The sequence below is a fragment of the Phoenix dactylifera genome, chromosome 3, assembly GCF_051530095.1.
Source record: "Phoenix dactylifera cultivar Ajwa chromosome 3, Ajwa_hap1_PhDact_Kaust_v1.1, whole genome shotgun sequence".
NCBI lineage: Eukaryota > Viridiplantae > Streptophyta > Magnoliopsida > Arecales > Arecaceae > Phoenix > Phoenix dactylifera.
The window spans coordinates 15,564,667-15,580,678 of NC_143192.1; the positions used below are offsets into that span (position 1 = coordinate 15,564,667).

General features: G+C 36.2%; 1 protein-coding gene across 9 annotated transcripts in view; it reads left to right on the plus strand.

Annotated features, from left to right (window-relative positions):
• LOC103719131 (B-block binding subunit of TFIIIC) overlaps positions 1–16,012 on the plus strand; it is a 41,740-nt gene that overhangs the window by 24,629 nt on the left and 1,099 nt on the right. For 4 of the 9 annotated variants that reach the window (XM_008808217.6, XM_088717864.2, XM_088717865.2 and 1 more), the window contains 6 exons: positions 3,062–3,501; positions 3,682–4,144; positions 4,209–4,538; positions 5,189–6,029; positions 6,139–6,197; positions 11,236–11,730. In XM_008808217.6, coding sequence (XP_008806439.4) covers positions 3,062–3,501; positions 3,682–4,144; positions 4,209–4,538; positions 5,189–6,029; positions 6,139–6,197; positions 11,236–11,730 — 2,628 coding nt within the window. Of the gene's footprint in view, positions 1–3,061; positions 3,502–3,681; positions 4,145–4,208; positions 4,539–5,188; positions 6,030–6,138; positions 6,198–6,971; positions 7,415–11,235; positions 11,731–16,012 lie in introns of those variants that run through there. The other 5 variants (XM_008808218.6, XM_088717866.2, XM_088717869.2 and 2 more) reach the window with 4 other exon arrangements.

Genomic DNA, 16,012 nt, shown 5'->3' on the forward strand with positions numbered 1-16,012 from the left:
CAGATCCTGATACACTGCTTCCATGTAGGGCTTCAATAATCTCCCTCTGCTTTCAGAATCAATGGCTGGAATCCAATGAAACATTTATTATGGCTACTTCTGGTTTTCTTTGTGAATTTCAACCATCTAAATTTATTAATATCAGTTCATTGAATTTATGCATAAGCCACTTCTGCTGCACGGGTATCAGAGTAATGTCACTCTTTTTCCTTTAACACATAAAAATGTTGATTGAAAGTGTCATCAGTTGACATATCAGCTAAAAAAAGAAATATTGCTAACTTGACTTAATTAATCAGTTTGGTTTATGTAAAATATTAAATTATTCTTGAAATTTTTTCAAAGGAGCTAAATAATGAAAAGGCTACACTGCACATCACAAGGTATGATTAAAATCATAAGAAATACAAGCACTATGTTAGAAAAGGGATTTCCAGTGGACAAGGCTCCAACCATTGGAAGGTCTGGGGAGGGTCAGATGCATGTAGCCTTAACCCCACGTGCGGAGAGGCTGTTTATATATTTCAAATCCGTGACCTTTAGGTCACAATGGACAAATTCTGTCGTTAAGCCAAGACTCACCCTCACAAGCACTATTTTAAAAATTACATTAATAAAATATGGATTATTTTCAAGCTTCTACTGATATGCATATACAATAAGCAATCTACAACCAATTGTTTAAAACTAAGAGATAATTAACATGTGCAGATTAAAATTTTGAAGGAGAAAAAAGTCAATGAAATAAGACCCTAAAACAGAGGGAGAAAATTCAGAGAACAAGAAAGACACCTCATTCTCGACGGACCTACAATTCAGTTTTCCACTCTTTTTTCTAGGAAAATGCTCTCCATTTCTCTCATGCATGCGAGCGGTTTGTAAAACCTAATGGCAAAACTACATAAACAGTCTTTATTGGCCAGGATGGCTAATGGTCGGTCTGAGCCAGAAGGATTCAACGGGTCAGATGAAGATCAAAAGTGGTCAAATCTAGTTAGGGCTAAAGTAATGGGCCTGTCTACTGCCCGGGTACCGGAGCGATTCAGGGTCTTCAAACTGGATCAACTTTGATCCGAGCAACAAGAGGAATAGGGTTTCTAGCGACCAAGTGGATCTCGAAACAAAGGAAGAATAGGGGGGAGAAATCTCGGTGGTGGTTCTTGGCCGGGATGGCACATCGGCCACCGGAGGAGGAGAAGAAGGGAGGAGAAGGAGCTCGGCGGTGGGTCAATGGCAAAGGAAGAGGGGTTTTTCTTTAGTAGGTTTTGGCCTGTTCATCGCTGCGAGAATCGCGGCGGTTGATCAGGATTGGCGGTCGTTCAAGTAGTTGGGGGTGACCGCGGAATGGCCACGGCGCCCCTGCTCCCATCTCGCCCGAAGAAGCCGGGGAGGATCACGCTCGCGATCCTCTATTCCGGCTCTTCACTAGGGCTTTGGGCTGAAGTCGGCTGGGGCTGCCGTCTGCAGCCCGTTATCTTACATGTGAAGGCCCAACCAAGTATGGTGCAGGAATAAACAGTTGTTGGGTTTTATGGTTCTTACTTAGGTTGACTAAGTTTGGAAAGGAAGAAAGAGAACAAAACAGAATTCATAAAATGGGTGAGAACTGATGAACCATTGCTATCTAAGCTCTTATTCAAAATTTGAGTTACAGAATTTCAAATCAGTAGGCACTTATAATATATCGTTTTTGTATGAAACTCCATCTTAATTAATTACATCTGAGATGAGGACCTTGTAAGACTGATCACGAGGAGAGGGGTGGAGCAGACTTGCTGTAAGAGCTGGGCATTTTCATATAAAGCTAAAAGTAGTTCTGAATCGTTGGGAGGGCTGTGGCCCAGCCCCCAATCCGCTACTATGCATATATTTTCTCATTCCTTTTTCATATTATTGTAAGTTGGCATATAAGCTGTGTGATGGCTTGAGTTTTGACCATTAATTACTACAACAGCCATCTCTTTGAATCACTCCATCACTTTAAGTTGACATATAAGCTGTGTGGTCCATCCTAGTACAACCCTCAGACAACTGGGTAAATACATTGCAGGCGGGTGTCCCTCCCTTATTCTCAAAAAATGGGGATAAAAAATAAAACATCCTCTCTGTATACTTTGTTTTGGTTCAACTAATGTTTAGGTTGTTACCTTTAAAATTTCCTCACTTCCTTGGTTCAAACATATCTACTCTATTTCGTTAATTAATCGTTGATCATCTACTTTTACATATATTCCGATTAATAATGAAAAACACTCCATCTTTGACTAGTGAATGGAGGCTAAATGCTCAAGCCTAATGTAAGAAAACAATTTGAAGTCACCAATTTTCCCATACTAGAATACCACATGTATAACTGCTTTCTTCTGGTGTATAATTTTCATTCTGTCTGTTAGTTTGTGTAATATGCCTTGTTTCCTTGAATTCACCTCTTCTTTGTTTTGTTGTGTGTTTTCTCTTTCTCTCAGTAAATAGAATCTATGTTATCTTTTTTCACTGAGTTACCTTTTTTCTCCTGTTCTAAGGTTTTTTATCAATTAACTTAAGCAAGAAATGTCATCATTGGTTGAACCCCCAAACATTAAGACAAACTGGTTGAACTTGATTGCATAACTGGTCAATATAGTGTCATCTTTCTCTCATGTTATCTGAAAGTCCACCATATCTGTTTATTTGTAGGATAGAAAGTAGAATGGTGTACATCATTCTTGTTACGATTACTATCTTCAAAATTCTCTTCTCGTCAGAGAAGTTGGCTCTCTCTCTCTCTTTGAGATATCTTTTTGTCATCGGTATATGTTAAGGATTTTTTTATAAAATTGTCAATTAATTTTATTGGGTTTCACAAATGAAAGTTTTTGCTTTACTGTCTTTGGTTGATATTATTGTCATCTGGATTCTTTGTTGCCCATTGAGTCATATGTCTATATGACTTGTTACGATCATTTTGCAGGGGTATATCTTGTTCTGTAATCATTATCTCTCATTGAAATCCTTTCAAAATCTGATTAGTTACTACATTTTTGGCTACTTGGATTTTCTTTAGTAACATTGCTTCTTGCAGGTGCTTCGTGTCTCCTATGATAAAAGACAATCCCGACTTCAAAGAAATCCTAGTAGATCAAGATCCAAAATGCAGGAAAACCATATGGATATAGATAATTGTGGGTCATCTGGTCAAAAAAGAAAGAGATCTTCAAAATATGTGTCTCTGAAGCATACTCAAGATGCTAATGAAACTACAGAATCAAGCAGACAAACAATTTCTGTTACATCTATCGCTGACGAGAAAACCAAGGGAAGAAATACTTTTACTTTAGATGCTAGTGGAAACCATGATTGCCACTTGCCAGCAGGTAGAAATAATATTCATGTCAATGCTACAGTAGACTCTGAGATGCATGAGGAAGATGGTATAAAATGTGCTTTCATCAGCCAATGTACCATTCCAAAGAGAAAGCGCAAGCGTAGGAAAAGGTTCTCATGGACTGACAGTTCGGATAGGTATAGTGTATCTAATCGTATACTTTTTTCATTCTAAAGAAGTTTTTGAACATATTATCTTGCAGGCCTTCAATTGGTTAGATGAGATTAATGAAGATAATATTTTCAAAAAATATATGATATATTTTATTTTTTTATTTAAGCTTTTGTTGTTGTTTGGTGCAAATATTCTTTTTTCAGGCAGCTAGTGATGCAATATGCAAGACAACGTGCAATCCTTGGAGCAAGATTTTATCGTGTTGACTGGCCTTCACTTTCTGATCTTCCGGCACTTCCAGGCACTTGTGCAAGACGAATGGCTATACTAAATAGTAACTTAAACATTAGGAGAGCTGTGATGAGATTATGTAATCTTCTGGCGGAACGGTATGCGAGCTATCTTGATACAGTACGGAGAACACAGGAAAAGGGATCTCTTACTCAAAATTTATCTTCTACTCATGAAAATAAGTTTGAGACAAATTTCCAGCAACACTCTTGGGATGATTTTGAAGATCCAGACATAAAGATCGCAGTTGATGAAGTCCTTCGATACAAAAGGATAGCAAAGATGGAGTATGCAACGAGGATTGGTTCTAGGCATGGAAAGGAGTGGCCAGATGTTCCTAAGACTGATGGGACAAGTTCAAACGTCCAAGAACCTGTAAGTTATCATTTAACTCGTGAAATTGAACCCAATTCTGGACTCTAAATTTATATCTTTTTAGCTGCAGGCAGCAGTTCCTGGCGATGGAAATCAGGACTACGTTGATAGATGTAAAAATGTCAATATTATTTCAACAACTAAACGAAGTGGGGCAAGTTCTCATTGCTTTCGAGGAAAGTTTTTCAAGATTTTGAAAAGCAGAGGTGGCATCATCAGAAGGAAAGTGCGTGAATCATTAACAATTGCCAATGCCGTTGAGCTCCTGAAACTGGTCTTTCTAAGCGCCTCTGCAGCGCCAGAAGTGCAAAACTCATTAGCAGTAACTCTGCATCTGTATTCTGAGCGTGATATATTTGCAGCATTTAACTATCTCAAAGAAAGAAACTTCATGGTAAGCTGTCCAACTTAGGCTTGTAACTGGACCAAATTAATGCTGAAAGGTTATTTAAGAATATTTCTCATCACACTTCCATGCATTGAAGATCCAATTCACCATAAGCATGAACTTATCCCCATTACAAATATTGGGCTTCTGCATCTTACATTTTGTGTTTGAGGAATACTATACTTATTCTATGTAATATTTGCTGTAGAATATAAAAGCTACCCATAATCAGACATTACGAATGCTATTATATACTTAGCTAATGTTCCCTCAGTTTTAGGATTATGGTTTGTGTCTTGATATGATGCCTTTGCACTTATATGTCACATTTTACTAATCTTCATTGGCTTAATATATCAGATAATCTTTATCTTTGTACCTGTGTCATTCTCTAAAATATTTTGGTTATAGAGCAAGGATAGAATATTGCATGTCAGCCTTGTTGTGGTTGTTGAAACAATTGGGGATGTGATTACAGTTCTGATATATGACAAGGATCGTCAATATTCTTGTGACTTTGGGAACTTCTGTTATTTCAATTATTTTTTCAGTTTCAGTACTTGTAATGATGTGCTGGTACTTTTGTTTTGGCTTTATCAAAATGACTATTGTGCTTTCATTGATTGCTTGTACATCTCTTTTACTCTGTTGAGCAGGTTGCTGGGCATGGAATTCGACCATTTGTCTTATCCCGGAAGTTCTGGCATGATGCTTCTTCTTCTCCCTTTCCAATTGACTCGGGAAAAAGGGCTGCTGATTTTTCAAGTTGGCTTACTAAGCAAGAAAAAAATCTAAGGGAGAATGGGGTTAATCTTACTGAAGATTTACAATGTGGGGAAATTTTTCGCCTGTTCGCTCTTGTTTCTTCAGGAGAACTCTTTGTTTCACCAGTCGTGCCAAAGGAAGGAGTTGGTGAGGCTGATGAGCCGAACAATTCAACATCTTCCTTTCCAATGGAGGACACAAATGAGGTTGATGATCCAAAAGTTTTAAAACGTAAAAGTGATAAAGTAAAATTAAGCACTAGTGAGAAGTTTAAGAAACAGAAAACTCAAGTGAGAATAGATACTAATTTGTGTTCTCGTCGAGAGAAAGGGTTTCCTGGCATCAGAGTCATTCTCAACCGTGCAACATTTTCAAGAGGTGATGCAGTTCAGTGCTTTACAGATAAGCATGACCTTGCTTGTTCTTTATCATATGATGAGAACAATCAAGGAAACTCCCATACTGTAGAAACAGTTGGTATTCCATCTTTGTCAGAAAATTCAGTCTCATGTCAGAATTTTGTTGGTATCATCCAATCAGCTGTGCCCCATAATGAGTTTCCTTGGGCTGCTATGGCTACGTATGCTGTGCAGATGTCATCAGTTTTTGTTGGTGGGGATGAAGCAATTACCATTTCTCACGAGCTCTTTAAGTCCGTGCATTCTGCTATTTGCCAATCTGGCGAACAAGGATTAGAGATGGAAGAAATTTCTGAAATCACGAAAGTACAAGGTCTGTTTTATATCCTGGCAAGAATTTTCATATTTCAATTTTCAAAGATGTGCGGTTGGGTATTCTATTTGTAGAATACTTTATTGAGATTCTTTTTTCTCCCGTATAGGGGTGCAATTGGCTGAAACAATTGTGGACACTCTCGAAGTATTCAAGTTAGTTATTAAGGTAATATTACATGACTCTTTAAGAAACCGAAGATGACCTGATGAACTTATTGATCATTTACACTGTTTGAGGAAGATAAAATTTTCTTTTCTTGGTTTTTTAATTTGAAGTTCTTTTCTCAGTCCTCTAGATTGATTCTATTCTCCTAGTATTGTCAAATTGTTATACTGTTTGAGGAAGATAAATGTGTTCGTGAGATACCTAATCTAATAAATTTTTAACTATTACAATTGGGTGGCTTAAGGAATCCTCTAGGAAGTTATCTTATTGAACAAATGGTTAGATGTTAGCATTCTCTCTCCTCTCTCTCTCTCTCTCTTTCTGAGAACTAGGGCAGGAGGAAGCTTGGGCGAAATCAGGATGAAGGTAGGATATGAACCCAGGTCACTGGCACCCAACTCCTGGCAACTTTACGAAATTAAACTAGTTGGCATTTTCTTCTGAGTGTTCTCTGTTAGATTTGATGGTTTTCCACTGATAACTCTAGCAACTTAGATCGTTGCAATTATTGAAGAACACAGGTTCCTTTAACAAAGCAGAAAAGTGGGGGAAAAAATATAATGTGCTTTCACATCATTCTACTCTGTACATTCAATAATTGCACACTTTGCTCTAGTCCCCTAACTTCTAGATATTTCAATTATAAATATCCAAATCATAGCCCGATCATTGGCTTGAGTTCCCTATGGTACAAACAGGGTGAATCTTGTTTAAAATTGTTTCATTAGTTCTCATTAGTAATGAAGAATTAAGAATTTTGATCATCTTTTCCAGAGAAACGTTCCATGAGGGACCAAATTGATGAATAGATCTTGATGAGCATGAAGAACATCTGCACTCGGAGAGCATGTTCTTCCAAACTTCCATAGAGAACTTAAACCCAAATATTTCAGTTTTGCCTTGTAGATCGACTGGATGTAATATATTCTTGTAGATCGACTGGATGTAATATATTTTAGAGGTAAAAACGTAGCTTGTCTACCATTATTGGGCAGGTGGCTGCAATCCCCATCTTACTAAATATTTTTGCTATTATTTATTTAACTTATAAATACACTCGCACTTATAGCTGGTCAACTTCTATTGCTTCTTCCCCTTAGAGCAATAACTGAAGTCTGGAATGTGTATTTGTTAAAAGTGGGTGGAACTATAGTTATGTAGATGCAGATGATGGTGATGGCCATGCACGCCATATGGAAAGGCTTTTGCATTATATTAGATGTTTGTTTGATGGAGAATGATGATTCATTGATTCTTCTATATTGGGCTATCAGTCCATGACTAGAGCAATGCATAATTGTAACAATCTAAAAATTGATCCTTGAATTACATGGTACTAGAGCTAGAAATCAACTGTGAAGCATGGATATGGATGAGGGTACGGATACAACACAATATGACGAATGTTGACAAAGTAGGATACAATAAGCCAAAGATACATCAAGGAATACACATGTACATATACATATGTATGTATATGTATGCATGTATAAAACACATGCATACACAAATATATGCATATAAAAAAAGTCATCCATAAAGTAGAGTACGCTATCAAAATAACAGAGTCCATTCTTTATATGGTAGCATTAATTGTTACAAGCTCATCATTTAGTCATTATTCTAAACACCATAATACATAAATAATATTTTAGAATTAATATCATAGAGTACAAAATTGACTCATTTTTTGAGGTATCACAAAAGTATCTAAAATGTATCCAAGAAGAACCATAGTGTTTTTTTAATCTTGAAAAATAGAATACTTAACACAAGTATTGTATATGTATCTGAGAAGTATCTCATAGAGTATCATTATACAATACAGATACAGCATGTGATGTGAAGCATCTATGCTTCCTAGCCAGTGGTGATCTTCCCTAGAAAACATGAGCTTTAGATCTCTCGGAAGCTATTTCTGACCAACAAAATTGTCTGGACTCTTGGTTAAAACAAATGAGGAGATCGTTATGGACAACTAGAAGAGTTATTTTTTTTTGTTTTTTCTAGAAAATTTAATGGTTTCACTTTCATATTTTCTGAATACCTTGCGTTTTTGTATGTCTACCAAGGCACTAGAAGGTTCTTCAGTTTATCTCATACTTTAACACCAATGGATAGTCAATTTATCCTTACTACGAAAACAGTCAGGATTATTAGGTGTTTCAGTCAAGTTCCTTGTGGGCAACATAATCATATATAAATTCGTGTAGGATTTCTAAGGTGCCCTAAGTTGTTTTTGGTTCCATGTAATATCCTACGGCTCAAGGTCAACCGAACAGGTACCGAGATCCGTACTGGTTGGCTGGCGGATCGATATGGTACCAGTTCGGAATTGGCACACCTATTTTTTTTGAATTTTTGAGTTTTAATTAATTGGTAATCAATCTCTTTCAATTTTTTCAATGATTTTAAGTCTAATTTGATATATTTTTTGATATTTTTTGATGTTTTTATGATCTTGGTTTAACCTAAATGATGCATCTTATTGTTGTAAAGTGATATAAAAATATACAATGATTAATGAGATGTTGTATGCTGCAAGAAGCAACATGAAATATCCTAAAATCAACTAGTGAGGAGAAAAATATAAAATAATACAATCAATTATATATATATAAAGTATAATATACATATTAATATTTAAAATCTCGTCGAGTGGTGATGCTTCTTGTAGATTTTCGGATTATTAACATAATTAGGAGGCACATCGGCTATCCTTCTATCCAAGCGACGCTGTAGTTTTGTATGTTTTTCCATAAAGAATGCATTCTAGGTTATAAGCACTTTCGAATCTCTTGCTGAAGCTCTAGCTTTGAGAGGTATCCGCTGGCTAATAAAATGACTGTGAAGCGGCCTATCCGAATAAGCCGGCTGTAAAATCTGATCCGTAAGATGCTCCGGTTTGCGTAGAGTAGTAGCTATCGGAAGACGATGTCTTAGACGCACCATATTCATATCTATATTCATATGGGTCATAGGCTACTTGTGGCTGCAAATAATAGGATTCAGTATACGACTCGAAACCTGATATGTTTATGGATCCTACTCCACGTGCGAGGTTATCTGCAGCTGCATTGTGTCCTCTTGAATGACCTTAAGAAGCTTGTCTTCAATATGCAATCGCCTCGCGGGCTTTATCAGATCATGCACCGTGGTCCCTATCCTATGTAGTATGCATAAATCGGGACTTATCGGTAAATCGAGGACCACTCTGTGACTGTCTTATAAATGATCTTATGTCTAATCCATTCCTAGCCAACAGATCCATGACCACTAGAACTGCTGCTCCTGGTCTTTGAATTTGAGTGAACTGGCTCGTCCGCACTTTTTTTGGGGGCCGCAGGTGTCTTTTGTTTTCTTTTTTTGGTCTGCTGAGCAGCTGCTTGCTTATCCTTCGCGCCCCTCTTTGCCTAAGTGGCAAGCCCTATACTTGGTCCTTGCATATTTTAATAGCTCAGTTTTCAGTTTAGAACATTTTTGACTAGTTAGATGTTAGTTGAGTTACATGGATGACTACCATTCTCTTCTAATAGGCTTTTCGGTTCTACTGAAAGAGAAGAGGTGGGGGGATGGCTTCTGGTAACATAAACCAAGCTTTATGTATCTTTATTCTATTTTTCACTCGATAAGGAATTATTGCATCAATTTGCATCAAAAAATTGGACATATTTAGAGGATCAGAATGTTAGAGTTGGTAACATTAATAGCATTCATGAATGTTATTATTATTTAAATCAGGTTTGCGGTACCGGTCGTTATCGGTGCATATCGACCTTATCGTACCGAACTGGACCGGTACATGGTATAAAGGACGTACCAATACTTGGTATGCACCGCCCCTCATACTAGGCGACACTATAATAGGATGGTACCGGTTTGGAATCCGGTACCGAGATAGTGAACCTTGATTCAAATCTCTTCTATTGGTTGACAATTTTCCAATACCAAAGATAATAGCCTGACTTTTGCGCTGGTGATTTCTTTTGGATAGTAATATTTCTATTTCATTTGCTGCCATATGTCCGTAATGTTCAGTTTATCGAATCAAAATTTTGAATTAGGTTATGCCCTATTTCCATGTCATATTACCAGCAGTTTTCTCTTCATGAAGGCTAGGAAATTAGAATTGTCATAAGACCAAGCTAGCTACTTGTTTTGGATGAAGAATGCATTTTAAGTTGCTGATATTTGAAATAAGAAATCTAAGATGAAAGCACATACTAAGGGAAGCAGTAATTGCTGCACAATTGTCTGCCTATCTCTTCAAGAGATCTGTGTTATACATTTCTTTGGCTGTATGTGCAAATGTAGTTCACTTGTGCAAATTATAACAGCTGTCTGCTGGCAATAACTGCTGAAGTGTTGCAGATCTGCGTGGTGAATTTTAAATTATGAAATTCTATAAGCTACTTGGAGATTCTAGCTGATTACTGGTTAGTACTCATTTATAGTTCTTCATAGCTATCTGCCAGAGGCAGAAGTGTCGCATCATCATGCTTAATCAGTGAAGTGATAAAATTAGCATTTATTTATAGTTATCAGGAAAGATATTTTAGTTTTTTGCAGAAAAGAACTTGCTTTTTGATTTTGCCCATCGTATGGGATGGGATGACATGTGGTGCAAGTAGACATCCGTAGTTATGTGAAAAATTAAAGTGAACTTCCCATTTATCAGTTGAACTGTAAAGAAACATACCTTTGTGAAGAAATGTTCAGTCTAATATTGCGAGTATTGTTTTCACAAACAGAGATCTCTGCATTCATTTTGTTGTTTGCTGTACTTTAAGTTCAGTGCCTATGGGAAAGCAAGACAATCCTAAGCGCTTTCATAGGCCTGCTAGGAACAATATGTCAAATGCTGCAAGTCATGTTAGAATATAGATCAACCCTAGAATGATGGATGGTTTGATAGTTTAGGGCAGAGAGGTTAGAACATATCAAATTGCTTTTGCTTTTGCTTGCTCTTATGTAAGTTGTACTGTAGATAAATATTTGGGATAAATTTCAATCTTTTGTTAAAACATAATCTACACAGGTCAATGCATATGACAGCATCCGGATAGTTGATTCTTCATATAGATCAAAGTATTTTATAAGCACGCTCGCAGATCTCAATCAAGTCCATGATTTGTCATCTTACATGAAGTCTCAAATAGCTTGTTATGAAGCATCTCGACAATTGTTGCAAGAAAAGCGAGATAGTATTGATCATTCTCAGGAGACTAGCGTGAACCTTTGTGATGGGCATAAAGTAACCATTCTTGATGTGCCTAGCAAGCCTGCTGTACCTCACATTGAAGGCCAAAACATTGAAGGTAGTAGCACGGTTGGTGAAATCATTCAGGGTGCAGCTGTTCAGGTGCAAAGGAAAAACACTGAGGACAGCAAATGGCCTGCCACCTGTGTTTCACATGCATCTAGACCTATATTACCATGGATTAATGGAGATGGCAGTACAAACTCCATCGTATACAAGGGTCTTACACGTCGAGTTCTTGGCACTGTCATGCAAAATCCTGGTATCATGGAGGTATGAATCTTTGTCTGTATATTATTGTTATAATTAGCATATCTAGAATGAATGATGATATAATGCTTTGATGCTCATAATATACACACACAGGTCACCTACGTAGAGGTTAAAGTGTGGTGTGGTCAAGATGATGCAACTGCAAACAAACTATGAATTCAGACATATTTGTTATGAACTCATAAAATTTTGTTAGTTGCATATGTATTAGTATCCGTCTTAGGTTGAAAATTTTATGAGCAACAAACATATCCAGGATGATGCGCAATAATATATATGAGGCTTTGAGTCAAATGATTACTTGTATGGCATGTCTATTGGACCAATCTTCTCAACATGTATTCTTAATTTTTAAGTTTTTTGTAAACCTTCTTTTCTTTGGGGATTCTTTTCTGGTGTTGTTAAATAGTCAAGTTCTTGGAAAGTTAATAGTGTGGTCAATTAGGGTGAAATCCTAGCTATTTTTATAGTGCTATATTCACAGCATACAGTTGAACACAGACAACACAATGAACCCACACTCAGGTTTTCTGTGGGCTGATCTTGTTAAATATATGCTATTGCAGCCTTACACAAGTCACGTGATTCATGTGTTCCCACTGAGAGAGAGGGATGGAGACCCACCCACACTATAATTACCCAGATTCAGTTCTTATAGATGCACCACTCAAGCATCGAACCCAAAACCTATGGTCTCTAAGCAAAGGCGTGTATTACTGTAGCAATCCCCAGTTCACGTTAAATTGCCAATTTATTTTGTATGTTGTGATGGTATTGTAAGTTGATATTCTTTGTTACCGGCAATATGCATGGGAGTGTTTCTATTGTATGTTCTTTTGATAATAACCAAATGATAACATGTGTAAGACTCTCTTTCTGTTTGAAATGTGATATGTTAAGAAAGACTGGAAAGCAGCTAGATTTGAAAGAACATGTGATCCCACTAGATTCTTAAAAATAAATAAATAAAAAAAAGGTGTCTGAAAGCATCTCTTTTGTATCTTTGTGGAAGCATAAATCACAATCAATAATATCTAAGACTGATAAGGATTCCGCCATGCATCAAACGACCATGTTGCATCTGAAGGTAAAGAAACCTAGTCCTATTTAAAAAATTTATAAGTTACAAATTTGTGATGTTTCAATTCTTTAATCAAGAACTTTTGGATCACTTAGAAGTTTACCAGAGTACTAGTAAGTCAGGGCCTCAGGCAATTCAATTACCTTTTTCTATATTATTTCTTACTGGTTTGGACTGTTCTTTGTATGACTTCTTTTTTTTTTTAAGTCACCACAAATTTCTTAGGGATTATATCAGGTGACAGACTTGAGGTATTTTCACATGGTTGTGTAACACTTCCTGATCCTTGGGCCTTTAAATGATATCTTGCATAAGTCAATTGTTAAATATTTAAATGGCTAAAAGATTATATCATTCTAATCTCAAATATTCATTTAGAAATAGTAGATACATATAATAAACAATTAAATAGGTTTTGTCCAAGGTATTTTTTGATCAATATGGGAGATAACATTGTTATTAATACATGAGTGATGGTAGGAAAGAAACATATGAGTATAGAAATTCAGATAGAAGCAATATAAAAAAAATTATTAATTCTTCTGCATAACATACCTTCGTGTTTAAAAAGTATAAAACAGATAATTGTTAATTCTCAACATTCATAGTTCTTGAATATATTTCTCCTTTTACAAGTATGGAACTACAGGTAAAATACCCATGCGATGTGAGGGAGATTTTTTTAGAAAAAAGAATATTAAACTCTAGGAAATTAAAATTTGAGAAAATAAAAAAATAAAGAAATAGAAGACAAGAGGTTGTAATCATTTATGTTTAAAAATTCTCTCCAAACTAAAATAGAAGGCAAAATTTAAATAATAGCAGCAAAAATATTATCTTGCAATTTTTATTAGTCAAAACCAACATTTTATAATCAATATATGACTTTTTGCAAATCTTATAATCAGGAAAAGGTAAGTTATTTTTCTGTAAGCAAGTATAAAAACCATTCAAACAAAATTGAAGAAAAGCTAATGCATCTCTAAGTATTATTGTTATTGGGACTAAATATGCCTCCTTTGGATTATTGAAACATTACATTCATTTAGAGCTATGTGCAATAGAAAGTCACTTTTTGTATTGGGTATGTAAATACATACCTTTGTGTGTAACAAAGACATACTTGATCATCTTCCACATGATTGAGACCAGGGCTGACAATTTAATCTTTTGATTAATCTAGCCCAAGATGGAGCCCTATTTGATTAGTATGACTTGAATTTGAACAACTGTTCCACCCCTTATCTAGCCCAATTTTCTAGAGCTCCTAATTAGCCTGACTATATCGAGCCCGTATTTGTAAAGCTCTTAACTTGATTTGACCCGAGGTAATCTATCTATAGATTAGGGGCTGCCTTTCCAACCTAACTTGTATGTCTGACTTTGAACTTGGTCATAAAATGTCAATTCCATTTTAAGTTGGGGTATATGTTGATTCAACTGGATCCATGTTGAACCAAACTTAATTTTCAATGATGGTTCTAATCAACTCATGCATATCTAGCTCGTAATTCTAGAGCTTCCTGATCAAACACATATGTGTTTCACAGTTTATGGAATATGGACTTCCTTGCTATCCATTGTCAAATCTTGTGTGGATTAGCATAACTTGAATGAACTTTAGTTTAGGCTCAACATTTTAAACTTATGCTGCTTTCAAGTTTGGTTAGCTAATTGTTGAGTTTGGTCAAATTTTGGATCGGATATCTTGTTGGTTGGGTTGGGCTTAGTTTGCCATAACTCAAACTAATCCAAATTTTAAGGTGGGTTATGTTATATTTGCTTAGGAAACTAGACAAACATTGAACTGAACCTAATTCTTGATGACTGAGATACTAACTTTATCCATGAATAGCTCACATTTCTAGAGCTTTTAACCAACTCAGCCCATATGTAATCTATATTTCTAGATCTTAACCCAACCCAACCCATATGTAGTTTATCTTTTATAAAATATGAACTCCCTAGCAAACCTAATTTTTGTCTCACTTGAACAACCAAAACTCAAAGTAACCAAAATTTTTCGGTAAGTGACCTAACCAAAATTTGGGTTTGAATGCACTTCTAGATCTTCTATCCTGACTTAAACCCATGTATTCTGTAGAATGAAGAGTCCCTTCCCAACCTTCTTCTTGCTTAAACCAACTTAACTAGGCTTAGCCCGAACGTGCTTTATATTCTCTAGTGTAAGGACTCCCTTCCTGAGATTATTCTTGCTTAAACACACTCAACTCACCTGACCTAATCTGACCTGCCAATATGAGTTTGGATTCAGAACAACTTTTGGACTCACTCTGGATTCAAGTTTGAGTAGTTATTTTTTCAGGTCTATGGATTGAGATTTTATTGGTTGTGTTTTGAGTGTTGTTGGCCATAACTTGAACCAATCTCAAGTTGCGTCCAATGAAACAGGGACTTGGGTTTGAGTAGGAGGAAAGATGAAATTTGTTCAATTTTTCTTTTTTTTTTTCTTTTTTTTCTTTTTTTTTTGGGGGGGTGGGGGGGGGGGGGGGGGATGGGGGGTGGGGGGTTGAAGGAGGCCTGGGTGGAGCATATCTCATGACATTGAGTCCGCTGCAGTTTCACACGTTAGTGTAAAAAGTTGCCTTTTTCCCTGTATGCACCCATCTCCCTAAAACCTCGACTTCTCTATTCCTCAGTGCATTTCTTCAGCACTTCACAACTCAACTCTCCATCCAATGGATAATGTGTCTGACATCCAACTAAGGACTTACTCATCATTCGAATCCATGGACCAAAGTATTCCATATGATATCACTAAGATTACAAACTCTAGAATTAACTGTTAATCATCAAGGGATCAACATTTAGAGAATAAAAAAAAGAAAGCGCTCTCCTCATCCCCACAAGTACCAATGAAGTATTCTGGGCATATCTTGTAGGTATCCAATTTTTTATTTTAACTTTGATTGTTAAAGTAAGTATTTGACATGTATCTTATTCATATGTAGCAAGTACGGGTTGGATATGAGCACCATTTGCAATTTGAATTATCTTCGAAGTACTGTGAATATATCCAAGAAGTATTCAAAGCCTTGTTTATTTTTTATATTTTAGCTTTTGATGTATTTTACCCATCTATATCCAACAAGTAGTGGGATACTTGCACAGAATGCGATTTGAATGATCCATGTTATCTAGGCTTTGTATTAGTCAAGTCATTATGATAGATAATTTTCT